This window comes from Crocodylus siamensis, chromosome 1, assembly GCF_052110815.1.
Source record: "Crocodylus siamensis isolate JL-2025a chromosome 1, ASM5211081v1, whole genome shotgun sequence".
NCBI classification, from domain to species: Eukaryota; Metazoa; Chordata; order Crocodylia; family Crocodylidae; genus Crocodylus; species Crocodylus siamensis.
Window position 1 is genome coordinate 232,473,686 of NC_143395.1, and position 27,999 is coordinate 232,501,684.

Consider the following 27,999-nt stretch of genomic DNA (forward strand, 5'->3'; position numbering starts at 1 on the left):
GTCTCCCAGACTGGTCTCCCATGCAGCTCAGCCCCCCACCCTGTCTTGGCTGGGCTGTACCAGCCCCACTCCCTCCCTCACCATGGGGGCTTTGATCTGCCCCCCATGCCTCTTCCCCTCCACAGACTTACCAGCTGGACACTGCTCTCTAAGCTACTGGGCTGCATATCAGCAATTGGATCGGTATTGGCCAATATGGCTGGTTAATAATTGGCCATTGGTATTGGACAAAAAAAATCTTTATCGGTGCACCCCTCATAATTAGCCTAAATTTGTTATAATCTTACCAGTTCTGTTGTTGATGACGTCTGTCCATCTGTCCTTCCTTCCTTCCTAAAATATATCTTAAAATTTTTTTCATGGATTGCTATGAAGCAGTTTGTAATGGGATGTGTTTGTGTGCATGCACAAACAATAGAAGGAGGGATATATATATGCATAAGACAGTTATTTAAGTCTCAAGTCTAGAGTTGAATCTAGCATGTGAAACTGTCATGTGAAAGTGACTCTGTATGTGATCTAAACCCTAGAATTTATAAGACTTTCCCAGTATCTCTCTGCACAGTTACCTTAAAGGTTGACCCTATTAGAATAGACTGGGATGTAGTTATCTTACAACTTTCTTTTTGTCAATAAAGTAAGGAGGAAAACAGCACACAGGATTTAAGAACAGGATGAAGGACGTAAAAGTAGCTTATTTTGTAACAAGTTGTATTTACTTATTGAATGCAGTGTTTCAGTGCCACATGGGAAATCAGGATTCTTTTCAATAACATTTAACACCTGCTTAAAAAACGTCTTCCCAGTTAAAACCCTGCCTGGGGATACTGCTCCTTGCTACTTGTCAGTAGTTTTGACAGATGGTCATCCAATTCATTTCAAAGGCTGAGAATTTCACATCTGTACCAAATACCTTATTTTCTTGCATGCTATGCACATCTTCTCACTCCCACCCAAAAAAACCAAAAACAAACATCTGCTGCCAATTGGAGTGTGCATTATATGCAATGAAATATGGCAAGAGCAATTTCTGCCCTTTACCAAAGAAAGTGAAAGTGAAGTCTGTACATAATCCATAAAGACCAGAACAGTGAGCAGATTTAGCTCCCAACTTGTCTGCTACTTAGTTAATACAGATTTTACTAAAGATCTTTTGTTTAGTTTTTTCTCCTTTCATTCTTCCTTTCAAAAACACAATGCATGTTTCATTCCAGGGCATACTGTGTGAAAGAAAACATGGCATCTTTGGGCACATCCCCATGAGCACACATGTACATTTCCCTGGGGACAACTAGCAGCAGCACATATTTGTGCCGCTGTTAGTTATCCTCAGAGAATGGCCCTGCACATACTCTTGGGTGTGTGGCAAGTTGCCCCAAGCTGGGTAGGGGAAGCTGGGTCCAGCACCAAGGCTGGCCCCAACAACCTTATCTGGGGTTGTGGGGGCCTCCCAGGGCAGTAGCAGTGACAATCTGGAGAGGCAGAGTCTGGTTGGAAGCTAGAGCATGGCTCTGGCCGGCCAGGCTCTGGTTTTGGGTGGTACACACTGTAACCACTTGCACTGCACCACCTTTTTTTGTCCCATTTTTTTTCCTTTGGATACTAGGAGTTCCCAGTATCTAATTTTGCCTCTGCACTGCAAATCTGCAATGTGGCTAACCTATTCACATGTGTTGTGTGTGTTTTGCAGCACTTCAGAAGCCTTGGAGGCATCACAAAGCACACGTTCCCACTCACAGAGACGTAGCCTCTGTGTTTGAGACTGAAATTTTGGTGGTCAAGTCTTCAAAAAACGTACTTGACACCCACTAGTCTGAGGGATGAGCACACTACAAATATGAAAAATGCCTGCACTTACAGCACCACAAGACCTCACCCTCTGCAATTTGAAGAATAGCAGTTGTGCATTCTTTGAAGTATTTTTTTATTTAATTATAACGTGGTCGACCAGCTTTCATTATAGACTGACTTTGTGGTAGCACACAAAATGTGCCAGACACTTTCTATTCAGGGGAAAAAAAGAAAAAGACTCAACCCAGGGCTGGAGAAGCATATAATAATCTATTTAATACACATCATAAACTTAAACTCTGTGTGTGTGTGTGTGTGTGTGTGTGTGTGTGTGTGTGTGTGTGTGTGTGTGTTGTAATTAATGGGACAGCCTCATCCTGGAGGGCTGTGCATTATGACATAATGAATTGGATGAGGGGGTGAAATGCTCTGTGATTAAATTTGTGGACAATACCAAGCTGTGAGGAAATGCCGGACACCGGGGATAGAGTAACTATAACAGGGAAACCGTAGCAGCAAAGACTTCAGGTTGTACAAGTTCACCTGGGACCTGGCTATCTACTCAGACAACTAACCCATGCTGAAACCCAGGCTGCCACAGCTACCTTATTATTACTGGTTCCCAAGGCAGCTATCTAAGGTATGTGTACATACCCTGCAATTGTACCTCTGATTAGAGTGGAAGCATAGTCTCCAACAGGCTCAGTATCTACTTTTCTAAGATTTTCTGCTATCCCTTTTGCAGATTCGCACAGTTCTGAACAGAAATGATGAAAACTGGCATTTTGCACGCTGCAGCTTGTGCAGGCTCTCAACCATAGTGCCTGATGTGCTGCAGCAGGCTGTCTGAGCATTTGAGGAAAGACCCCTCCATTAGTCTGTTTGATTTCTATTGAGAGGGTTTTCTCCAAAACTACAAGGACTAGCAACTTTTTTGATGAAAGCTTAGACTGTTCAGGGTGGTACTACTTGCTTAGGAAAACTTTCAGCTTGCTGTGAGTCTTGCTGCTTAATCTAGCCCTAAATCAGAGGTTCCCAAAGTGGGGCCTGCAAGCCCATTTCATCCACCCCACCACCCAGGACAGCCCTTTTGAAATGACTGCCCCTTACTTGTCTTCCAAACTAATTATTGTGGAAACATCTGTGGATGTTTAATTGTCAGTCCCTTTCATCTTATATTATTGGTTCTGGAGATGACCATATCTAGCGTGAATTTTTTATTGGAAACTAAAGTTGCTTTCTAATAAAAATAAGTTTTTTGTTTAAGGCTGTAGTACAATTGCCTACTTAATTTTTGTTGTGACCTAGTTATGGAAAATGAAGTACCTTTGCCCTACTCCACCCTTGGTTGCTGAGTACAGTAAAAACATTAGAGGTATTGTGTTAACTTGCTTCTTATGTAATTTTTTTTTCTACCAACCCACAGAACGTGAGTTTCTAACTTGCATAGATAATTGTTATGGTTTAAAGAAAGGCTTGGCGACCTTATATGAGATGCTGGTTTGTGATGTATAATATGCACACCTTTCTAGTTTTGTTTTATATTTTCTTTAAGAGAAAGTTGCAGTGTTATGACTAAAGAGTTTCTTTCTTGTTTTTTAAAACAAATATATTACACTCTTGCAGACTTTTTGTAGAAACCCTTAGTTTTGCTTAACCATTTTAAAAATTTATCTTTTAATTAGATATCAAAGTAAGCTAATAAAAGTAAAAATGGTGAAACTTAGCCACGGTGGAAACCTAAATTGTTATAAAGCAATTTAAGATGAATCAGATCAGCTTTTCTGTTGTGTAAAGTCTTATTAAGCATGTAACTTCTTGCTATAACGTAACACTACAGAAACTTCTGACAAGTATAAAATAATTACTCCAACTCAAAACACTATTGGTTTCTTCACTGTAAACTTTAATTAACGGACCAGTTTTGATGTCATTGCAGTTGCCCTGCCAAAATGGCGCTGTAAAAGATAATGAATGAGTAATTAAAGCATGGGACCATATCCAGATGTGCAGGCATGTGCAGTTTGTGGTGCCATAAACCTTTTTGTGGCACCACAAATCACATGCGTGGAAAGTTAAAATTTGCTTTGTGCTGCAAATCTGTAGCATGTAGGCAGAATTTGCTACCCAGATTTCCCTGCACACAGGGTGTGGGGTTTGGGAATTTAGCAAGGGAGAGGGTGATCATATTAATTGCCACTGCCTCCCAGCTGCCAAATTTCCTGACTTGTGTGGACCCCATGGGCCAGAAGGTGGCTCTGTGAGGGCCAGAAGTAGAGCACCCATGGTTTAGAACAGGGGTGGGCAAAATACAGCCTGTGGGCTAGATCCAGCCCACCAGACCATTCTACCTGGCCCATGGGGCCCCTAAAAATTTAGAAAATATTTATCTGCTGGGGAGCATGCAGGGGACCCCTGCCCCACTTCCTGGCTCAGCAACCAGTGCCTCCTGGGTTGGGAGGGGCACCCAGGATCCCCTTGTAGCCAATTGCCAAGCTGAGGGGGCACAGTGGGGGTCCCCCACATGCTTGGTGGCCAACCCGGAAGTGGACTGCAAGTACTTCTGGTCCACTTCCGGGTTTGCCCCCAAGCACATGGGGGGGGGGGCCCTGACACTTCTGTGGATGCTCCATCTGCCCTAGTATCGCAGTGTTCATGAGCCATGCATGGTACCTTGAGGTATGTAGAAAAAACATTTAAAGCAGTGGCTATGGCCAAATCTCTGAATCAGCATCGAATCTGCAGATTCGGATTCGGCCAAATCGAATCGGACCTTTGATCCGAATCAACGGCTCAAATCATTGTCCCTGATGCAGGCCAAATCTGAATCAAATACAGCCTGTTCTGTACACCCCTTCTGCTTTCTTCTCTTTCTCTCTCTCTTTCTCTCTCTCTCTCTGGCTCTTTGGTCTAGGAGTGTGGTTCTTGGTTTAGGCTGTGAGAGGTCCAGAGTTCAAATAAAAGGTAAGTCTGTTTTTCTTCACCTATCATTATGGGATCTCCCAAGACAGCAGTTTCCCTTTGGAAAGGCAAATGAGTAAAAAACAGTGTCACAGTTTGGGGAAGAGAAAAGAAAAATACAGGGCTTAGATGGGATTTGAACCAAAGACCTCTTGCACTCAAAGCACAAAAAAAAAAATCACCACCCCTAGGCTACAAAGAAGTCCAGTCCAGTCCAACCCACAAAAGTCTGATCTGACACAAGGGGAATCAGTGGTACAGAGCTGCTGCTGTATTGCCTACCTCCACCCCGCCCCTATATCATTATCCTCTGCTGCAGAGCCCACTGTTCCACCACATCTGTACTTCTCTTGTGCAGTACAAGCAGCTGGGTTCTCTGGGTTGATCCAGCCTGCACCAGCAAAAGGTTGCTGACCCCCTCTCTAGATCAATGGTGGCTATTCTACAGCAAACATGCCACAAGTGGCATGAACAGCCAGTGTGTTTGGCATGAGAGCTCCAGGTGGTGAGTTAAAGGAGGCACCAGTGATGAGAGTTGGGCTGGTACTTGATGGAGATCAGAGCTGCAATAGGTGAGGGGTCTAGGACCCAAGGGTTTATGCTGGCTAAAGGGTTTGGCCCTAGTGGAGCTGCAGGGATAGGTGCTGCTGGAATCAGTGTTGCCATATTCCACTGGCAACAGGATTTTGCAGCCCCCACCACTATCCTAGGACAAAGAGAGGATTTTAAAATGGATTAAAATAAGTCTGCTGTCGTCTTGGGGGAGAGAGTCAGAATGAGAGGCCAAGGTGGCCAAGGATGCCAAGTTTAGATAAGGGGTGCTCAACTTGTAGACCGTAGGCCAAATGTGATCCATGGAACCATTTCATCTGGCCCATGGGGGCCCCCCACAGGTCCAGAAAAATTTGTTAGCAGGGAGCAGTAGCCATTAAAATTGTCACCTTTTCCCACTACCAAATGCCTACACCCTCTCTCCTCCCACAGTCAGATCAGGGCTGGGCCATGCCCATTCTTCCCACACAGCTGGGTTGGGGATGGGCCATGCCCTCTTTTCCCTACACGGCTGACTCAGGACCAGGGCATGCCCCATTCCCCCTGCACAACTGAACCGGGGCTGGGCTATGCTCCCATCCCTCTGCCCAGCTGAATCAGGGCCAAGCCATGCCCCCTTCTCTCCTTACAGCTGGATTAGAATCTGGGTGTCCCTCACTTCCTCCACCTGGCCAGGCTGGTGGTGCTAGCCCCAGGTGTTGGATCAGGGCCACTGCTGGATCCAGCCCACAGAGGGGCTGGGCACTGCCTACCTGGCAGAAAAAGACTGAGAGGTTGAGCTCTACTGCATTTGTTTACCTCTTTCTCTGTGTTCTGTTTCAGTGGATAAATCAATGTTGCTTTGAACAAGTTGTTCTTCAACACTGTTCACAGATTTTCAGAGGGAAGGCTATAGCCAGAGCCAGAACACAGCTGGATTTGTTGAGGATTTATGGGTGGTGACTAAGGAAGCTGTGGTCTGGGGACGTAGTCTTAACAGTGAGTAGATTGCAGCTTTCCATCCTGAGGGAAATACATTGTTTCTTGGAAGCATGGCTCACTGAGACACTTAGCAAGGGTTCAAAGGTATAGCTTTTTCCAGAACTGTAACACAGTCTCTGCACTAGAAAATGCATGTGTTGTCTTAAACTAAAATCATAACAGGAAGCTGACTGGCAGAAACTCAAGCATTGGCTCTAGAGATTATTTAACATTTAGGGTATTTTTCTTTTTAAAAATTGGCACAATAGTTAATTAGCACACCAATTGCTAAAAATTGGCATATTTAATGGGAATGTTAGTAGATAATTTTTCCAAGGTGTCATATTGGGGCAAAGCTTATACCCTCCCACCATACTCTCAGCCCCTTAGGCTTCATGGCTCTTTTTCTCTCAGTAATGGTGCTAACCCATTTTAGTTTCTACATCTACATTTTCATTGTCACTGGAGTAGCAAGTAGTAGCAAGAGAAGCCTGTTGCCTGTGCAGCTCCGTTGTGGAGAGACAGATGGTGCTGCTGGAGTATGTCATTGGCTTGCTTTTCCTCTGGAGAAGAAGCACAGTACCTGAGTCATGCACAGATATACAGTAAAGGGTATAATTTCCTTTTGATGCATCTGTATAGCTTCCATTAGTGTTAACATGAAAAGAAAAATGATCTCCTTATTTCATGTGTCTTAAAGTTAAACTATCGGGTTTTTTTGTTAACACATTTGTGGCTACATTCTCTGTATAAAGGGATTTAACTATTTTAACCCCTCATTTTGAAGAAGAAACCATGCCGTACTCAATGATAACATAATCTTAAAACATACAAATTGCAAACTCAGTGTTGCCTTTCATCATGTAGGATTCCAAAAGCTTTATGAACTACATACATGTATACATTATATCCCTCTGACTCAGTTTTGGCTGTATTTTTGTGGTAGTGATAACAGTCCCCCCAATCTGAGGATAATCTCTACCATGGTTCTTTGTTGTGTTTTGAGGTGACTTAAGAAGTCAATCCTTGAGCTACGATCCATCCACAGAAGTTGTAAGTCCTTCTGCAGGGGAGAGTAGGCCGTGGGCTACGATTTGTCTTCTTTTCTTTCTTCTGCTCACTCTTTTCTGCTTTGAAGGCAAGATGCTTTACCTGAAAGTGGGCTGCCACTTGATTGAGATTAAAGTGCCATTGGAGCTGATTAATAGCCAGCTGCTCCCAGTTCTTGTCAGCGTCTGTTTTCCCAAGACATGCCTTCAGTGTGCCCTTGTAACATTTCCTCTTCTGCTGTGAGATCGCAGGCTGCAACTAATCTGGGAATAAGGTACTTGTTTTCGTAATTGAGTTGGGCATCCACACACAATGTCCAGTCCAGCAAAGTTGGTGTTTGAGGTGCAGTGATTCAATGCTGGTAACATTGGCTTCAGCAAGGATCCTAGTGTTTGTGTGACAACCCTCCCATTTGAAGCAAAGGATTTTACAAAGGCCTCGTTGGTGATATCTCTCCAGACTCTTTTAAGATGACATGGTAGGTCACCCTCTTTTGACATCCATAAAGGCCAGTGGGGATGATGACTGCATTGTGGACCTGGATCTTGGTGCCATTCTGGAGTTCATAATCATTAAAAAAAAGCATGTCAAAGCAATATCACAAGGGAGGTGTTTGTGCACCAGATCCTGTATGGATCCCCTCATCAATGTTCACTGTCTTGAGAAAGGTGGCTACCAAGGTGATCAGTGCCTATGCCCTGATACTCAATGCTGAAATCCCTGTGTGATTTGGGTTTGAAAGCTAAGAAATTATGAAACCATCCCCTCTAACTGATTAATTTCTATGACCTATTTTGTCCATAATGATTTTTCCAGAAGTACACAGGCCTTTTTGATGAGGTTTTTATTATGACATTTGTGAAGCCCTGAAAGTTTGGGTTTTTTTAAAGGAAATTATTTTATAAAGGAATCTTCCCTATAAAGGGGTTGGGAGTGCTAAAGACATCATCCATTAAGCATGTCATATAAAAGCTAAACAGACTATGGTAACTAAAGGATACTACTACTGTAAAAGGCAAGCAGGGAGGAGAAGCTCAAAACAAAGCCAACTAGAGATTAGAGTGAGCACTTTTGAATAATGGAAAGAGGGGTGTGGAAACTGTATGGGTCTTGGGAAAATAAGATGCTCATGGTTGGAGTCATGGCACCGGGGACACTCACACTTAAGGTGCACATCTGTTTGTTGGGACAAGATTCTAAGGGCACTTAATACACATGTGAGGACCCTGCTCTGATGTGCTGGAAATCCAGTGCGTTGGAGCAGCCTCTATTATTTGAGTCTCCTGGAGCACATAAACTGATGCGCTCTGGCAGCCTCATGCATCACGTGTATCAGCGGCACAGCATGCCTCTGTGCTGAGAAAATGGTGGCAATGTGCTTTGAAATAAAATATGGTCAGTGTGTTTTAGTCCAAAGCGCACTGCTGCCATTTTCTCAACATGGAAGTGTGCTGTGTGACCGACATAAGTGCTCCCAATGTGACACCAAGCAATTTTAATTAGCACACTTCACTAATTAAAACCGCCGAGCGTTGCATCGGGAGCACATGTAAAAATGCGCTAAGATAATCAGTTCCCCTCTCTAGCACTTTAACAAGCTTGTCTTAAAAACAGTTGCTACATTGTAACACTTTCTAATCTGTTGTGTGAAAATATTCTTCCCCATATTTCCAGACTGTGGACTTTTTTTTTTTTTAGCTTTGTTTCTTCTTAAAAAGTAGAAGCTGTTACTTGATTTTGCTTTATTGCACTTGAAATAATTCCTGTAGATTTCTTTTCCTGTTGCTGTCAAACTCTGGTGGAACAGGATCTAGACTTTGTAGTAAAAGAAAAGTAAGAAGAATCATACACTTAAAATATGGTGCAGATACTCATGCTAAGATTCTTTTCGTATTAATGTGTTTCTCTGCATGCCAAATGTGACCAGGAAGAGGTCATTTTCCAAGGAATTCTTAGGGAAAATACTAAATAGACCTATTAATTTGGTGATGACAGGTAAATTGTTACTTTAAGTGTCTGTGGAATCAGTCCCCAGTGGCAGTTTGCAGACTTGCATAATGAGGAGTTTGAAGAAGGAAAGATTGATTCTAAATGTCTATCTGGAGACTTGGAAAACATTTAGAGCAAGCCAAGTGAATTGCAGCTCCAACATAAACAGGCAGGTTTTCATTTTTAACACATCTTCCACTATTACATGTGTTCAGCTTGTGAGCTTTCCCACACAAAGAGAAAGCACTGAAAATAGTACAGTACATGAGGATAGTATTGTTGTAAAATAGACAGAGCAATTACCTACTGAGGCTCAGGTCTAGCAGATCTGAGCTTTAAGCTTTTTGTGTTAGTGAGCCAAATAAGACTCTTCCTCCAATGGTAGAGCAGCTCTTTGCTAATTATTGGGGCAGAACCACTCTGATTAGTAGTATTGGGGGGGGGGTCCAGGCAGGATGGATGCAGGTGGGAAGCGAGTATTAATTTGGTATGATCATAACACCACTGTGTTTTTCTCTGTTTAATACATTTAGCTGTTTCTGCTCAGGTGACCCCAGTAGTGGATTATTGCAGATAGAGGCATGGGCAGTGCTTGCAGCATGCAACACAATTATACCTTATAAAATGTATAACATTCATCATTGCCTACTAAAAAGAGTTAAGTTATATATAGCAACTAATTCAATTTTTTAATTTTGGAAACTATAAAAATTGTGTAGTACCTCATGTTACCGCTTCCACCTCCTCTTCTGATAATTAACATGTAAACAGCTCCTAATATTATCTCAGAAGTATAGGTGAAATGTGTGGAAGACACTGGGTGCACCTACATGTGCATTAATGTGCTTTAGTTAATGCACATTAAATCTAGTACCTTTGGCACTTCTACAGGTGTTTTTGGGGTGGGGGAAAGGCAGCGCTTTAATTAGAGTGTCTCCAAGAGCTGTGTTAATTAAAGAGCCAGTGCATCTTGCATATCAGCATCCTCGTGCTTAAAAATGACTATGGGGCGCTTGAACTAAAGCCTGTTCAACGCCACCATTTTTAAGTGCAGGGATGCTGCTACATGAGACAGAGATTGCTGGAATGTGGTAACTGCCATGCTGCAGCAGACTTGTTCCAGTGCACTGGAATTCCAGTGAATTGAAGCAGTCTCCATGCTTGGGTATAGGTGCCCTCCATTGTGAGGTACTAAGAGAATGTGCATTAGCCTGTCTTAATGCATATTAACTAAAGAGCATGATTTTTAAGTGATGCTTAATGATCATTAACAAAATAGCACATTTTTTTAAGTGGTGCTTTAAGGTGCATTAATATAGGCTAATGCACGGTAAAGCACACATGTAGACATGCCCGCTGAGTTTCAAATAGTTTTTAATAGCTTATTTTTTTAAGTAAAAGGGAACTTATGTTTATCATAATTGTAGATTTGCTTATTCTTGACATGGGGAGCTTAAAATATGAGCGCTTGTTAAATTTGATTGAGAGCTTGATTCTTCAGTTTTGGTGTTGTAAAAATGTTGTAAGTGGCTTCATGAAAATCAGTGAAGTTATTGACTAATTAGCTTTGCAGTAAAGCCTTACAGTCTACACACACATATTAGGGTGCAGTAAATTAATTCGGCTGTAGGATAGTACTGTCCAGGGGGTCAGCCTATCAGCCTGGGGCTGCTCTGACCCATCTCAGCATGCTGCAAAGTGGCCAGCTGGGGACAAGGGTGCTTCAGTGCAGGGCCAGCCAGGAGGCAGTCCCACACTAAAGCACCCTTATGCCACAGCCAGCCCCATCACCATCTACATGTGCGTTGTTGCGAAGTAAATAACTCTGCCACTGGATAGTACTTTTGTTGACAAATACTAACCTACAGCAGAGTTAGTTTATTTCGTCCTAATATCATTGCACATGTCGATGCTGAGACCCTACTGCGGAGCTAATTAGTCAGCTCCTCAGTAAACATCTTGTGTAGGTGTTCCCAAAGTGTATTCCACATGAAGTCACTGAATACAATACAAGCCCTTACAAAAATGTATGTTTTTCCTCCCCTCTCCCTCCCATGCACATGTTGTTTAAGAACCACCTATATTTCTTTGAAGAAACACAGATTCCTGAAAATAGACATTTGAAATAAATGTCCTGGTCTGTGCCAAGCACCAACAAGCAGGTATGCAAGTGGTTTAGAGTTACAGGGGCTTAATTACTCAGAAGATGAGACTGTTTACTTGATAGTTAAGTGTAGGTACCCAACTTTAAAAATGTTATATTTTTGTAGGCTTTTATATACTTCCTATTTTACTACTAACTTGAATTACAGTGCTTGTAGAGAGCACTGAGTCCGCTCTATGCTTTATTCAAGATTAACATTCAGAAGAAAACAAACATAATCCTCAGTGAAAGGTCATTATCCAGAGGCAGGCAAAATATAGCCCGCAGGCTGGATCAGGCCTGCCAGCGGATTGCATCTGGCCGCAGGTCTCCTCCGTAAATCGAAAGAATTATCATGGGCCTGAGCTCTCAGTTGCCTCTCTGAAAGCCGCCACCTCCATGCAGAAGGCTGCTAAGCTACCAACCCCCATCCCAGCATGGCCTGACCCATCCCCAGCCCCAAGGTTGGGTGCGCAATGGAAACAAGAAACTTCTGCCTGGCAGAGGCTTTTGCCTGGCTACCCCATGGCAGTTTCCCAGTCCTCCATCCCTGCGAGAATAGAAATTCACGTAAGGGCCCCACCAGGCTAAGGGCCAGGGACTCCCATTGGGATAGAGGGGGCCTGGAGCATGAGGACCTGTGTGCTATGGAGCTAGGCTGGGCTGGCCCCATGTGTTGCCACCACATGGGGCCAGGGACTTGAGCAGGAGCATAGGAGCTGCACACTATGGGGCCTGGTAGAGCTGGCCCTGCACCCTGCCACCATGTGTGGCTGGCAACTCAGGTGGGAATGCTGTGGGGATGGGTGGGACTGGCCCTGCATGCTGCCATCACATGTGGCCAGAGACTTGTGTGGGAGTATGGAAATGCACACTATGGGACTGGGTCAGGCTGGTCCCACTCGTAGCTGCCACATGTAGCTGGGGACTCGGGCAGGCATGCTGGTCGCACTCCCTGTGGCCACATGCAACCACAGACTGCATGCTATGAGACCGGGCAGGGCTGGCCCTACACCTTGCCAGCACATGTAGCTCCAGGGACTTGGGTGGGAGCATGGGAACTACATGCTGTGGGGCTGGGCTGGCTCCACATGCTGCCACCCTATGCAGCTGGGTACTCAGGTAGAAGTATGGGAGCTGCATGCTATGGGGTTGGATGGGGCTTGCCCCTCATGCTGCCACCAGCTGCAGCCAGGAACTTGGGTGAGAGCTGCATGTTATGGGGCTGTGTGGGGCTGGCCCGATAAGATACCACCACAGGCAGCTTAGGGGACTTGGGTAGGACAGGAGCTGCACTATGGGGCGGGATGGTGCTGGGCCTGTTGGCTGCCACCACATGCAGCTCTGGGGACTTGCATTCCAGGGACTCTGAGGACTCATACATCCCACTCCCCTACCACACACCCACACACACACCGTCCTACAGCCCCTACCATACCCACACACACAAACACCCCCCACATCCACATGTACACCCACCCCACCACACCTGCCACCCTTCCCCACACACACCTACACACCCCAGCCACCATACCCACACCCTCTACACGCCACCTCCTATGCCACCACACACATGTACCCACTCCCCAATCATCCCTTCCCCACATATACCCCCTTACCCTCCCACGCATACAGTGTACAAGAATAGGACTCTATTTTGAGCTATTATGCAATTGTTTATATATATACACTATGCAATCGCACACAGATCATGGCATTTTTTAAAAATAAAATTAAAATATGTTATAGTAGATGTTTGTTTTTTTAGTATATAATTTGTTGTTCTTTTCTGGTTCTATGATGGCAACTCGCCTCCTCCCTCCCAAAAGTAGTACTTCCGGAGCAAGGGGAGGGACTTCAGTTGGCCAGGGATGGGGGTTGGGGCACCTGTCAACGGGCAGGGCTACCTTTGCAGCCCTCGACAGCTCACCAAAACTCATTAAGTGACCCTCCAGGCGAAATAATTGTCCATCCCTGTCTTAATCCTTCTCTGATATCTTAATCTTTGTAGCTAGATCAAAATGGTTGTCAGAATACTTATTTTAGTCTAAGGTGTGCATAGGAATATGTATGAATAGCTCTGGTTTTATATTTCAGTATTAGTTTAGTTAGCCTTAATATATATTCCTATATACTATAAACTGGAAAATACTTATGTATATGTAATGTAAATGATGTAAAATTCAGCACAACATTGGGTCTCATCTGATGAACACTTAGGTATGGGAATAACTTTGTCTGAGTTGAACCACTTGCCTAAATGTTTGTGTAGTTGAGGATTTGTACCATATAAAATTTCAGACGGTGTTGACATTAAACTTTTAAAATGACATACTGACATACGTGTACTTCTTCAGTTTTATGTTAAAGTATGCTTACAGCCGTGTTCGTTGTGCCTCATCATTAATCCATATTTAAAGAAAGGAAATTACTTTTTCTGTCCCATTTTGAGTGGTCCTTAAAATAGACTCTTTTCACTTGGATTTTGTGTGTCAATATCAACAGTTGCTATAATGTCCTTCCAGTAACAGTGAAGGAAAAAAAATACTGTTGTTTCTGAATACATTGCTTTTCCATGCTTTTAGAGACTGCCTTGTGGGGGATGGGTGGAGGGGGGAGGGCTGTTGGTGGTGGTTTTACATTAGAATGCAAAAACTTGACACTCTTATTTTTGCTGAAGACCTTTTTGGAGCACTGGAGAGTTACAGTAGAAGGGACATCATAATTTTCAGCCACGGCATGCTTATCTATACATGCACATTTACTGCGCAGTAAGCGAAATTACTGCACAGTATGGGCGCACATCTATATGTGCATGTCCGTACTGCACAGTAAATATGGCGCCTTACACTGACTTGTGCGTAAATTTGATACCTGTGTCATGCAGGCATCAAATTTATACCCTATTAGGTACTGCAGAGTAAAGCACATGTAGATGCCTTACTGCACAATAACGCTGTATGTGTGGACTGACGTAGGACTAACTTTAGTCTCATGTCACTCCACACGCAACGTTAATGTACTTTAACACCTGCAGGTGTAGGTGCCAGCATGGGTGACTGGTGTCTCCTGAGTTGGGGTAGGGGGGACACCCGCAGAAGCCACAGGCCACGGGGACAGGGCTGGCGAGGACCCGCAGAAGCTGCTGGCAGCGTTTGTGGTGGGGGATGGCTCTGTGGGAGGCAGGGGGGTGGCATGTGCCCCCCTTACCATTGGCCTATGGGTGCTGGCCTATTCCTGCTTACTGTGCAGTAAATGTAAGCCAGCATAAATGCATGTGTAGAAACACTCAGCGAGTTTCAACTTTCCCAGCCTCAGCTTAGAGGGGAGTAAACATTGAGTCAGACTATTTAAAAGTCTGGGAGGAGTTTTTTTTCTGTTTAGATGGAGTTAAACAATATGGTCTGAGTCAACATCCTCTTTCCCTAGTTGAAGCATGGAGAAGTCACAGTTCATATTGTTATTTAGAATTTTAAGAAAATGGTCTTTTTGGAAAGTTGGAGGATAAGGGAAAACTTTGAAGCTGTTCTTGTTATAGCATAAAAGAGGAGTCAAACACGAGCAGTATTTTTTTTCTTCTGCCATCAAATTTAAAACTAACTAGTGCTTGAGCCTATTGATTCCACCCCGACAGATTCAAAGCAGTCCAGTTAGAAATTATCTTCTCTCATCCTTGTCTGTCTCTATTCACTATTTTTTTCTTGTTTCTCTCTCATCCTTTTTTTATTTTATTTTTAGTCCAGAAAGGATCATACAACTTTATTCCTGTATATGTTTTATAGCTCTCATTATTGCTTTGTATGAGCTACCAGGTCCAAGCAAACACACTAGTTTTCTCTTGCTTTTTAAAGTTTTAGGGATACTAGATTTTATAATTAATGTTAGTAAGAGAAAACATTTTTGGATAAAGATTATTTATTTTTGAGTACCCTTTGTGGACCATTTTAATGGTATTGCTTCCTAACAGAATGTGTTTGCAGAGTACCCATATACAGTGATTCTGCTTAGTACAGAGGAAATCTTTGATGCATGTATGTCAGTGTACAAGTTTTTCTACAATAAAAAAGTAATATCATATGTTATTTTGTATTGTGTGAATTAGTAAGTGTGAGGGGGATGGGCAGCGAGGGAAAAAGCTTTATTTTCACCAAACTGCACTTTGATTATTTTGGTTGTTTCAGCATTCTACTAGTGTACCAATAATTACCATTTTTGTTACAGGCAAACTGAATGTAAGCTGGATCCACCTGCTGTTACGTATGCAACATATCGGGGTTCTGCACGGATTAGGCAGCTACTAAAGAACCAAGGAGAACAAATAAGGGAGAAAAGTACTGAGAGCAAAAATAATTTCACTGTGATTGAAAATGGAGAAATCCAGACTTCCATCCCTCAAAACTCACCATCCACCATAAAAACAGAAACTTCAGGCCATGTATTAAAAGAAAATCAAACTGATCATGCTGAAGACAGCAAAGATGATGGTAGAACAAACCCTTTTGTGGTTAATATAGAACAGAAGAAAACTGGTGCTGTTAAGGATGTCTTGAGCAGCAGTGAACATGGAATAACTGCAACCAAGCTTGCCTGTCCCACTGAAATGGACCCCAGCAGGAATCACATTGGAGAATTAGATCCGTTAGTTTCCTTAAATTCTGCACCAGTTTCTGACGCACCCAGTGCTAATAAAACTCATTTGTTAGCTGAAGTGCTGTCATCCAGGAGTAACAGTGAGCTCCCAGCCAACACTAATTCCCTGACTGCAGACTCTGATAAAAAGACTTCTGCAAACAAATTAGTTGAAAAGGGAGAAATAACATTAGAAGAAATAAAAACTCAGTTTCAATTGGAAAATGAAACCATATTTAGCTTCAAAGGCAGAAATTCTTGTGATCAAATATTTAATAAAGAATCTAAGGAGATATTGCAAAATGTCTGTGAGCTTTCACCTAAACCAAAGAAAAAACCAATTGATAAAGAAGAAGGTGAATGTTCCTGTCATAATCAGATTGATAATCAGTCAAAGCCAAAATTGGATGAGCAGGTGTCTCATTCCAGTAGTACTATCTTTCAACACCAAGTGTTTAAGCATACAGAAAATGCAAATAAAGATAGCGGTCAGAAGATGTGTGCCATACAAACCGTTGTGGAAGTTGAAGGAGGGCAGAAAACCTCGCAATTTTTTCCTGCTAGTCTTGATTTACCTTTAAACCAACAGACGTCTACAGGAAAGTTATTGGAGGCTTTGCATGATGTACAATCAAACAGAGGTAATCGGTCTGCTTCAGGGCCATCTGATGAATGTGCTCAAGATTCAGACTTCGGCAGGGGGGACAGTATCGATGAGTTCAGTAATACCAAGATTCCAGTGCTAGCACAAAATGATCTCTCAGTGACTTTTGAGGGTAGCCCCAGGAATATAAACACAGAGAACACCTCCAAGCCTTCTTTTGAATCTCAGGTTTTTGAACCAACTAAAGTTCTGCCTGAATTTGCAGAGGTAAATATTGCTCAGAAATCTCCACCAGTCCTTGAATGTGAAAATGTGAAAGCTGATATGACACCTTTCTTAGAATCTGAAGATGGTAACTTTGGCAAGAACAACGCATCTACCCCTTCAGTTCTTGAAGCAGATGGCCATTCAGTTAATGATTGTTCATCAAACTATGCATATGAAGATGAAACCATGACTAAAATAATCACTTTACAAGATTTTACCTCAAACATTTCCTCCCCTGATCTTGAATATGAAAAGAACAAGCCCCTTAGATATGCAGAGATGAGCCTCCCCCACCATGTACCTCCTGCTAGAATGGTTGATTGTACTATCCCTTCTCTTAAAATGGATGAAGTCACTCTTGGTAAAATAGCAGTTTCATCTGCAGAGTACAACATGACCAAGAGTGTTCCTCAGACCCATGAAACTAGAGAGAATAGAATAGATAATCTTGTTTCTGCTGATCCTAAAACTCTACGTTCTTGTACAACCAAGAGCTCTCCTGCTGCCTCTCAAGAAGACTACTTCACTAGGTTTTTTCCTCATGCTCCTAAATCTGCAGAGATCAGCTTTTTTCAGGGTTCGTATCCTGCCCTGGAGTCTGGACAAAGTACCTTGACCAGCCATTCTTCTCTCTTTGAAGACAGCAGTGTGAGGATGTCTGCTACATGTGAAAATAGTAATAAATCTAAGATGGTAGCTGCTATAGGTAATTGTACTGATGCCAGTCGGGGCACAATACCCTTTCCTGTCTCTAAATCTGAACACGTTGGAATTGCCACATTATCTGTTCTATCTGAAGGGGCTGCTGATTCCACATGTGCTTTTCCTGCTGCTAAGCCAGGAGGTAATTCACCTGAGTTGGTGTCATCTTTTTTAAAAAATGCACCTCCAGTTATTTCTGATGCTTCTGAAAGTGCAACAGTCAACACAACCAAGATTTTGCTTTGCTCTGAAGATATTAAGGCTAAGTCAACATTTCCCTTCCTGGAACCTGATGCCATTATAGGTAAACTTGACCCTTCTGTTCCTAAATCAGAAGATGTTTGCATTTCCAAGCCTGCTTTTCCTGTTCTGAAGTCTAAGGAAAATTTCACACTTCCTCCCACTACGTCTGAAACAACAGAAGTTTTGGGCAAGAATCATTTCCCCATTATTAAGTCTGAAGGTATCAGTGGCAAGATTTCTTCTCAACGTGTGAACTGTGGTGAGGCAGATAATGTTCTTCGTGCACAGAGGTTCAAAGATGCTTGGTCAACCAAGCCCCTAACATCAAGTAGCCCTCCTTTGGAATCTGTGGAAGTGGTTTCCTATGCAGAATGTGAAAAGGATGTGAACAAAACTGCTGTAAAGCATGGGGATCTTTACAATCCTCCTCCTTCTGTATCAAAGAACCTTACTAAAATGGATGATGAACCCTCTATTTCATGTACAGAATCGAACACTCTGAGTTCTGGAGGATTATTAAAAGATGCTGAATCTCAGGATGCTACCATTTTGTTTAAAAAAGCTGAGGAAATTGTTCACGCCATTTTGCACTTTGCCATAGAAGAAATAAGATCAAAACAAGCAGCTGGTGTTCACCAGGATTGTTTAACAAAGCTAGGCTTTCTAAAAGAACAGATAACTGGAAAGATACAATTGGAAGGCCAGGAAGGCCAGTCAGCAAAGCAATCATTAAGACATTTTAATGAGAGCTGTACACAAAGTTCATCTGCAGGGAAAGGCAAAGAAACAGTTGATGCAAGTACCCAAAATGAAAAGATACCGTTTAACCTCACTGATAAAATTAACCTACATAGTTCAATAGTACTAAAAGCAAAAGAAATAATTGATGAAGCTATACACTCAGCCAAACAAAAACTGATGTCAAATCAGTGTGAGAATGCTAAAAGTGGGAGCCTTCCTAAAAGTACTGTACTTCAACCTAAGACTGAAATCTTACAATCTCTAAATACTGCTGTATATTTAGCAGAGAAAGCACAAGAAGTAATTGATGGTCCCTTGGGTTTAAATCAAACAGGCAAGGGAGTGACCCAAAATGTAACCAGGGACAGTGAAAAAGCAGGCTGCTATTCAGTTCCTTCATCTCTAGGCAATAAAGAAAATAGGAATGATGAGGCTATAGAAAGAGAAATGGTATCAAATCATGTCGTTTTATGTCAAAAAATTGGACTTCTGCCTTCCAGTGATTTACCAAGGCTTGAATCTGACCTTGCAATAATTGATAAAGCTCAAAACATTGATACATTTTGTGACAGTAATCTTATGACAGAGACATATAACAAAACTTGCATTTGGACAATTAATGATATGTCGAAGGAGACTACACATGCATATAATAGAGATCCTGTGAAGACTGAAGAGAAATTGCTACTCATACAGTCAAAGGGCTTATGCAGTGATACAAGTATGTTCAAATGTGCCTCAATACCAAACTTGAATTTTAATTCATCTCCCTTACTACATGATGGGGAGCACAGAGACAGCACGATGGGCAGGAGATCCAAAGATGAAAGTGGTCATTCAGTTCTGTCTGAAACTAGTGTAGGAAAATGCCTGCCTGAACCCTGTGGTGAAGAGGAGGCAGCTTCTGTATTTGCACAGGAAAAAATAAACATCATGCATTCAAAAGTTGACAGTACAGCAGGAAAAATAGAAGAGGTAATTGAGATCCCACAAGATAAAAATAGATTAAATATACAATTTGCTGCATCTGAATCATCTGTAATTAAGGACATCGAAGGGAGAACTTTTATCAACTCAGACTTTGCCCTTGCAGACGACAGTCTGAAATTGCCCCTAAGGATGGATCAAGACATTCAGAGAGAGTGTGCACTTCAAAAGATCCTGAATCATGACAGTGACAGTGAGGGAGCAACAAACTCCTTAGCCTTTACTGCACAAGAGGAACAACAGGAAAGCAGTTCTTCCTTTACTATATTGACTGAAGGTGCTCTTCAGGATAAAAACCAGTGTGATTCCACAGATGAAAAGCAAACTCACTTGCTCTCTCCTACTGATCTACCCTTGGATCATATTCAGCATCAGCTAATGTGTGAAACAGCCAAGAACAATAGTGAGCCTCTCTATGAAAAAGACAATAAATTAAACAATGCATTTGATAACTGTACTTCAGATACATTTGTGGCGGTGGAGGCTAAGCGATATAGAGTTTACCCCTTCTCCTTGTCTCCCATATATGAAGATGATAGCTCACAAGAAGACCTACTATCCACTGATGCTTCTCCTGGAGGACATTCTACTGGTGCCTCACAAGACGGTGCGTGCCACTCATCTGTATTGTCTCTCCTCCAGTCAGTTTCTGAGCGCTTAAAATATAGCGATCAGTTCAGTGAGGAGGAGGAGGAAGAAGAGGAGGAAGAATCTTCTGATGAAGAAAACATAATGGATGTTCAGAAAGAAGAATGCATTTTCAGTCAACAGATAGAGAATCCGAACACCTCAAATGACACAGAAAGATCTCCAATTTCCAAACCATTATTTTCTCTTTCAAAAGAGCCGCTTGACTCTGAGCAGCAGTCAGAGTCATTTCCAGACCCTTCTCCCCCCAGTCCAGTGGGTTCTACACAGTTTCTACAGCAGGTTGATGTTGATAATAAGCCTCACACTAGGAGTGTTTATTACCAATATTTCAAGACAGCCGGCAATTATCCATCTAATAAGGAAGTCAAATTTGGAAGTATCCTGCGGGAAACTTTGCTGCCTAAGGATCATTGGCGGCAACATAACAATTCACCAAAACTGGGAGCTTTTCCACAGGTAAGATGTCTCCTGTTGTTATATAATAGTAATTACCAAAATCATGAACCGAGATGTAATTACCATCTTTTTTAAAACCATAATGGTCTAATTTCATTTTTTTAAATTTTAGGGCATAACATATGCCTGTGAGTACCAACAATTAAGTTTTCTAATTGGAAGGTTAAAAAAAAATAAAACACTTTGTTTTAAGGTTTCAGCTCATAACCATAGAAGGGAACCCAAAGCTTCTAAAATTAAAACAGCAAATAAACAGAAAATGTTTTTAGTAGTAGCTGTATATTTGCTTTTCTTTTTAATTACATTTAAATGTGAAGATCGGGGGGCAAGGCTCAAAGAGTTCATGGAGGTGATGATCAGAATTGTCCATAGCTGAAAAAACTGCTGATTTCCTTCCCCGCCCCCTGCCCCTTTTAAGGTTATTGGAACTTTTGTTCTTGGAAAATATAGTTGGTTGGTTAATGGGTCCTCCCATTCTTGTATAACAAAAACTTCTGTACATTCCCATTTAGTTGTTTCAATGAAATAGCCATCCTGTTTTAGTTTATTTATGGAGACATAAGGTGGGAAGTTTGAAGTATTTTGTAATATTTGGAAACAATGGAGGGTCTGGAAGGAAGTGTCACAACCCAAAGAAGAAATGTCCTTGCGTGATCAGTGTTTTTATTTCTAGTTAAGAGATACAGTTTTCTGGCCTTAACTAGAAGGCCAAAAAACTAGGACGTAGTTGTGGGGGAGGGGAAGTAGTTCTGTCTGGGTGCTGACTTCATGAAAACTTTCTTCAGCTAGCAGTTCTTTTTGGAGGACTGTTTGACCTACTGCAAGAAGCCAGCTTTGAATAATAATGAGGCAAGTATTGGTTGCCGTTACTAATTACAGTAGCGTGTTTTAAAGGAATAATTGGTTTAAAATACTGAGCCTGCACTTTGTACTCCTATTGTCATTTTTAATAGCTATTTTCCACCTCTTTTTAATTTCAGAATCTGATTGACAGGAAGAACCTCAAATGCAATCCAAGATCAGGAAAGGCAAGTATAACATTTTCACTGCATGAGCTATTATGGAACATGGACTGAATTACAATAAATGTTTCGGAGTGGTAAAAACTTTTATTGAAGGCACTGATGTTATATCACACCTGGCTGTGTCTAATGCAGTATATGCCTGTGCATCCTAAATATGATTTAGAGATGTAAAAAAAATAAAACCTAGTCTTTGGAAAACCTGCTTCATTTCTGTGTCTGACGCTATTAGTTTATTAGTTCAGTAGAGGAAAATGTGCTAGAATAGTGTATACAAAACTGCATACTCTAAAGCAAAAAATAGAAACTTGATGCATCCATCGAGGTGTTCCTCACTTATATGCATTGTACTTTGTTTCAGATGATTATTTATGATGTTCACGGGGACAAAAGTAAACGAGAGATTTATCGAGATGTACTAGATGCCACATCCTGGACACTCTCAGTGGGAGCATTGCTTAGAATTATCAGAGGATGGTAAGAAATTCTTATGTCTTATTTAAATAGCTTCTTCTTAAAGGAGAAATGTGTTGCCTTGTACCTCTGTCTGCTATTTGTGATATAAATGTAGTTTGCAAGATACCATCTACTCATTTGACAGTTACAGCAAAGTTTACAAGCAAAAAAAACCCTGTTAAACTTTTTTTTAGTACAACTATTTACTATGCAGGGAACTAGTTTAAAGAGAGAAAAGTTTCTCTTTTTTTGGAACCAAGGCTAAGTTCAGATATTTGTCTAGCGTGTAAAACCTAGCATGCTAATTTGGTATGTCACCATATCCAGTATTAGAAGTGTACATCTGCTAGAAGTGGTTTTTTCACAGTTTAATGTAATTAACAAAGAGCTGTTGAGAAACAAGCTGTAAGACGCATGCACTCAGCTGTTGTTTGAAATATGACTTTAAAAGGAGAATAGCATATTAGTGGGGTATGCCAGTATGTATAACGTAGACTGTATTAATCTTTCTATAATTCATTTGTAAAAGTTATAATTTACAATGAGATACTATGAAAAGCTGAGGCTGGGAACCCATTGATAGTTTTATAGAGCATAGAGTTTAATGGGAGGAGGAACAGACTTCTTAAAGTAAAGTCATCTTATCACTTATTTCCTGCAACTAATAAAGCTGCATGATAATATTCATACAATGAAAGATTAGTTCGTGCATTCTTTCCTGCATTTATTAGTTCTCAGTGTTGTTAACTGTTGGGTGTTGGAGCATATTTTACCATTACCTTTTATCTCGATAAGTAGGACGCATGTTAATTTGTCATTCATTTTATCTGTAACCAGAAAAATACAGCATTTATCCTTTTCATTTGTTTTTGGCTGTCATATTTCTGCTTGTTGTTTTAGGGTTTTTAACCATCTTTTTTGCCCTATTTTTCTTTCTAAAACATACAAATAAGTTTTAGATAGACCTATACATTTGAGAAGAAATATCTGCTTTAAAGTACAACACTCCTATTTTTAACAAGAGGAATATGAATAGTTAGAGACAGTGTATAAGGGGACTGATACTTGGCTTCTTGAAAAGAGCTGTCCATGGAATTTTTTAAGTCTGAGTGTTTTATAGTTGTGGTTCTTTTAAGTATAATAGTTACAACTGTGTTAATGGCTTTGTTAATACAGCTGGATTTTATATGAGAAACCAAGATTTCAAGGCCAGAAATGTGTGCTGGAGGAAGGAGAACTGGTGTTGGATCGCATTTGGGATCTTTCTGGCATAAAACACCATCCTAGAAACCTTGCACTTGGTTCTATCAGACACGTAACAAAGGTATAGATTTTACTGATAAGTACAGAATATAAAATGTAAATGTAACAACAATAGTTTCCATCATTTTCTTAAAGAATGTACACCATATATTTGTTGTATATTTCTTGTCTTATTCTCTTCAGATGAATGGTCAGACTATTCAGATTTGCTCCAAAGTTTCGACAGCTTCTCTGTACTTTTTTGAAACCTTCTGACTCCAGGCTTTTTCCTCTTCTATTTCTCAATCCAAGATACACTTTACTTTCTACTTTCCTCTAAATCCTTTCTTCTTTTTATCTTCCTTTTGAAAGTAATAAGCATAGTCCATACTCTCTTCCTTGGCAACAGCCCTTAACCTACCTTAGTGAATCTTGTTCTTTATTAGACATTCAGTTTAATGCATGATTAATTTTAATGCATGAGTATGAATTCTGATTCTTGGCTATAAAAGTTCTCCTGTTTAGTCTTGGAACAGTCCGTAACTGGCTTACGGAATCAGCCTTATGGAACCTAGTATTTGAAGCTCCTGAATATACATACCAGATATTTTCTAAAAAATTATGCCCTACAACCTTCCCATATAACTTCTTTTCATAGTTACTGGAATACTCTATAACTCACAAATGAATATAAATGCAGCTGCCTTATAAGAATAAAATAGATAAGACGGGTAGGAAGCATGAGGGTGTGTGATATGTAGTCAAGTCAGTCACTTTTGAGTAGATGTAAACAAGGTTTCATATATAAAAATCAAATACAGGAAGAGAAATGTAGTTAGTAACTCTCAAAAAAATCCTTACCAATTTTGGCTAAGGCTGTCTTCCCAAGCTTGATTCTCTTTAGAATCTTCCTGCTGCAAGTCCTGCTCTGTTCCAGCCTATGTTTCCAAAGAAGAAGCACCCTAGAGAAAGGAGTTATATCTTGATTTGGAGTTAATTCACCTGCCAGTATGACCATTGTGAAGCAGTAATTGTTATTCCTAATCTTTATAAATAGTTCTGGTACCCAAATCAATGTTACACCCTAAGAACTGTCACCTCACTCCTGTTTCTTTTGCCTATGAGATGCAGAAGTAGTAAGTCTGTATAGTATGCTTATTCCAGTTATTCTGGTGAATAATAAGTTTCATGCCAGGCCATGTACAGATGCTCAGTTCCTACTGGGAGAATCGCTGTTCTGGAAGAAAACAAAAGTGTACAGATATTCACACTCTTTCTCTTGCACTAAAAAACCCAGGAGCAGCTGGTCCCAGGAGAGTTTCCCCTGGAAGAATGAACATTTGTACACTTTTTTTTCCCCCAGCTTAACTCCTCCCAGGGACCAGTAGGGGGAAAGATGACTCCTTCATAAGACCAGACTCACCCCAGTCTGGTGCAGGGGGAGGGGAGGGGCAGCTGGTCCAACCCCTTCCACAGACTGAGGGGAGAAGGGAAGAGAGAAGAGGAGTAACCTCCAGGTTCTCCTGGCCAGTTTCTCACAGTCTGGGGACTCTGGTGTGAGAAGGACACAGGGGGCTTTGTGGTGCTGCTCCATCCCCTCAGCTCTGAGGCACCAGGACCCAAGAAGAGGCAACAGTGCTACAAGCTCAAGCCTGCTTCTCACACTAGAGTCCCAAGAGTGGGAATCAGGCTGGGGTCTTTGCCTTGCTGCTTCCCTTTCCTCCCAGACCAGTGGATGGCAGGGGTAGCAGTTTAGAAGCTGGTGGGACTGGGGACCATGCTTAGAATGGTACTCCCCAGGATAGTGGGGCAAAGCACCCACCTATTCCACACACCAGAGTCCCAGGTATGTAACGCAGGCACGGGTTTTGTTGCAGGGCTCAGTCCACTTGGTTCCTAGTGCCCAGGAGCCCAGCAGAGAAATAAGCTCTTCTTCCTGCCTGCTTCTCACACCAAAGTCCCCAAAGTAAGAAGCCAGGGGAGGAGGTTGCCCCACTGTTCCCTCTGCTCCACTCCTTGATACCAATTGCAGAGTGGAGGAGCAGCCACTTCCTGCACCCCACAAAGATGCCAGACTGGGGTCCTTAGTTGAAGGAACAGGCAGGGGGGTTTACCTCGTTTCTTTCCTCCCTTCCCAAACTGGTTCAGGAGGGGAAGGGAGTAGTGTCAGCTGTTCAACTTCCTGGAGCAGCTGTCACTATTCCCTGTCTCTTCTCCTGACTAGGCACTGCCTGGCTTGGAGCATGGTCTGGGGCTTTATCCCAGTGCTCTGTCCACTCTGCTCCTAGACACTTGGAGTGAAGTGGAGGAGGAGATTCTTTGCCCATTCCCAGATCTCAGTCTGGGGGAAGGGTGTGAGTAGTCTTTCCCTCTTATCCCCCACCCCCCTGGAAAGAAGACAAGAAGGGCAGAGGACAGGGGTGGCTGCAGCTGAACATCTGGAAGCTACCTCTCCTAGAAAGATTTCTACCAGTGGAAATTTCTGAGTTTTTTCAGCTGGTAGAAATGAATGCCTGTTTATTGTCTCAGTTAATCTATACGTGATTCGTTACTAGGCCTGTGCGAAGTGGCCAGTATTTACTTTGGATTCGGTGATTCAGATCGCTGTCCCAAATCAGTTCGGCCGAATCTGATTCAGAGATTCAGCTGCTGCTGAATCAGCTGAATCTCTGAATCACTCAGGGCCCATCCCCTACCCGCCCTCAATGGCTGCCCACCCAGTCCCAGGTCCTGGCTCTTTGGAAAAAAAAGCCCACACTCATCGGTTCCAGCCAGGCTGGAGGGTGATCCCCACTGCCCCCTGCTGCTCCATGTCACATGGGTGGCTCTGTCAGAAGCCCCACGGCCGCTACAGCAGCCAGCGAAGCCAGGGTTTTTTGGGTTTTTTTTAAAGGGCCGGGAGCTGGGGCAGGCAGAGCAGCTATGGGTTAGGAGGCTTGTAACAGAGCCTTCTGCATGGCATGGGGCAGCAGGGATCACCCCCCCACTTGCCTGGCAGCAATGGGTGAATCCGGGCTTTTTTTTAAACAACCGGGAGCTTGGGTGGGCAGGGTAGCCATATGGGGGACAGGCAAGGGTCGGGGGGCTCACAAGGGCCAGGGGAACAGGCAGGGATGGGGCCTGGTGGGGTTCCCCCATGGTCCCCTCCTCCAGCTTCCCCTCCCCTGCCCCCTACTTATCATGGAGTCCAGGTCCCACTCCCTGCTACAGCCAGTGGGGACTGCCTGAATTGCCAAAGCTCTCTGAATCATTTCCGAATCCATTTGGAGAGCTTTGAATCAATTCAGACCTTTTAATTGGTCATCAGATTCAATTCGGATTTGGAGATTCGGCCGTCGAATCGGGCCGAATCTCCTCCGAATTGAATTGGCACCCGAAGCTTTGCACAGCTGTATTTGTTACTTGCATACCAAACTTATTGTTGTTGTATATTGCTTCCTAGAATTTTCTAATCCTAGGTCTCTAGTTAGAAATAACTATTAAATCCATATATAATCTGGGAAGAGAAATAGTTTCCTTAGTAAATTTTTTGGGCTTCAAAGTCTCAATTTGGACTCAGAAAGGTTAGTGAAACACCTGCAAAATTTGAATATATCTGCATCCAGAAATCAAAAGGCCACTTTGTTTTCCATTAAGAATCAAGCCAATAAAGCTAAGTATAATGCATTCATTATTGTCCACTGAACAAGCAATGTTTACTAGATCTTGTGATTCGCAAAGAGTTGACATGCCTTTTGTTTAGCACAGCATTCTAGAAGTTCATGTGATAAGAGCCCTTTATTATGAATATGTTGTCAATTGTATTAAAATATGGAAGTGTTTTATTGAAATTGCTGTTTCTCAATTTCTTCTGGCTTGTAAGTCATTTTAAGACTGATTATATTTTTTTCACCAGTAAGACAGAAGTATAACATCTATTCACTGATTGTAAACAACTTCAGTCTGATTTAAAAATAAAAAAAAATGTTCAAAGGAAGTCAGCTGAGTATATGGCAAATGAGAATGCGGAACTTAATTCAGTTACCTAAAAAACCTGATGCTAAGTGGCAATGTTATAAAACAGAATATAAACTACAATTACCAAAGGCTAATACTGAAGACAGCAATGAATTTACAGAAATTCAACACTAATAATAAAACAAAGATCTATGGCTTAACAATTACCTGCAAACACAGGGAACCAGACTCCAGCCTTGGAGCCCCCTTCCAGCTCTGTGTTCCTAGGATTGAAAGAGAATGAATGCATCTTGAATATAAGACAGAAGGTAGGATAGAGATGCACATTATAAACTAAGTAAATCAGAGATGCATAAGCTTTTGTGAGCTGGAGCTCTCTCCATCAGATGCTCTGAATGGAGTAGAAGTATATAAAATGGAGAGAGTGATTTGGATACAAAAGGCAGGCAGAGGAGGAAGGTGGAAGGGAGGAGTGGGGTTGGTGCTGGGACAGGTAAGCAAGCAAAGAACACATAGGAACAAAGCGGGGTCAGAAAACCTAATCCACTAACATGGCTAAGTACCTCTCTCTGCTTTTGGGCTTTGAGAAAAAACCT

At 42.1% G+C, this 27,999-nt stretch overlaps 1 protein-coding gene and 1 long non-coding RNA gene across 3 annotated transcripts in view; one reads left to right on the forward strand and one right to left on the reverse strand.

The window, feature by feature from the left end:
* CRYBG3 (crystallin beta-gamma domain containing 3) overlaps nucleotides 1-27,999 on the forward strand; it is a 143,208-nt gene that overhangs the window by 40,509 nt on the left and 74,700 nt on the right. For both annotated transcript variants that reach the window (XM_090058875.1, XM_090058876.1), the window contains exons 4-7: nucleotides 15,668-20,726; nucleotides 21,707-21,754; nucleotides 22,110-22,225; nucleotides 23,381-23,528. In XM_090058875.1, coding sequence (XP_089915001.1) covers nucleotides 15,668-20,726; nucleotides 21,707-21,754; nucleotides 22,110-22,225; nucleotides 23,381-23,528 — 5,371 coding nt within the window. The remainder of the gene's footprint in view (nucleotides 1-15,667; nucleotides 20,727-21,706; nucleotides 21,755-22,109; nucleotides 22,226-23,380; nucleotides 23,529-27,999) is intronic.
* LOC149874258 (uncharacterized) lies at nucleotides 1,743-27,977 on the reverse strand. Its single transcript, XR_016443715.1, has 3 exons — nucleotides 27,611-27,977; nucleotides 24,308-24,408; nucleotides 1,743-9,129 (listed from the first exon to the last, which is right to left on the reverse strand). It is a non-coding gene; the product is annotated as an uncharacterized LOC149874258 (long non-coding RNA).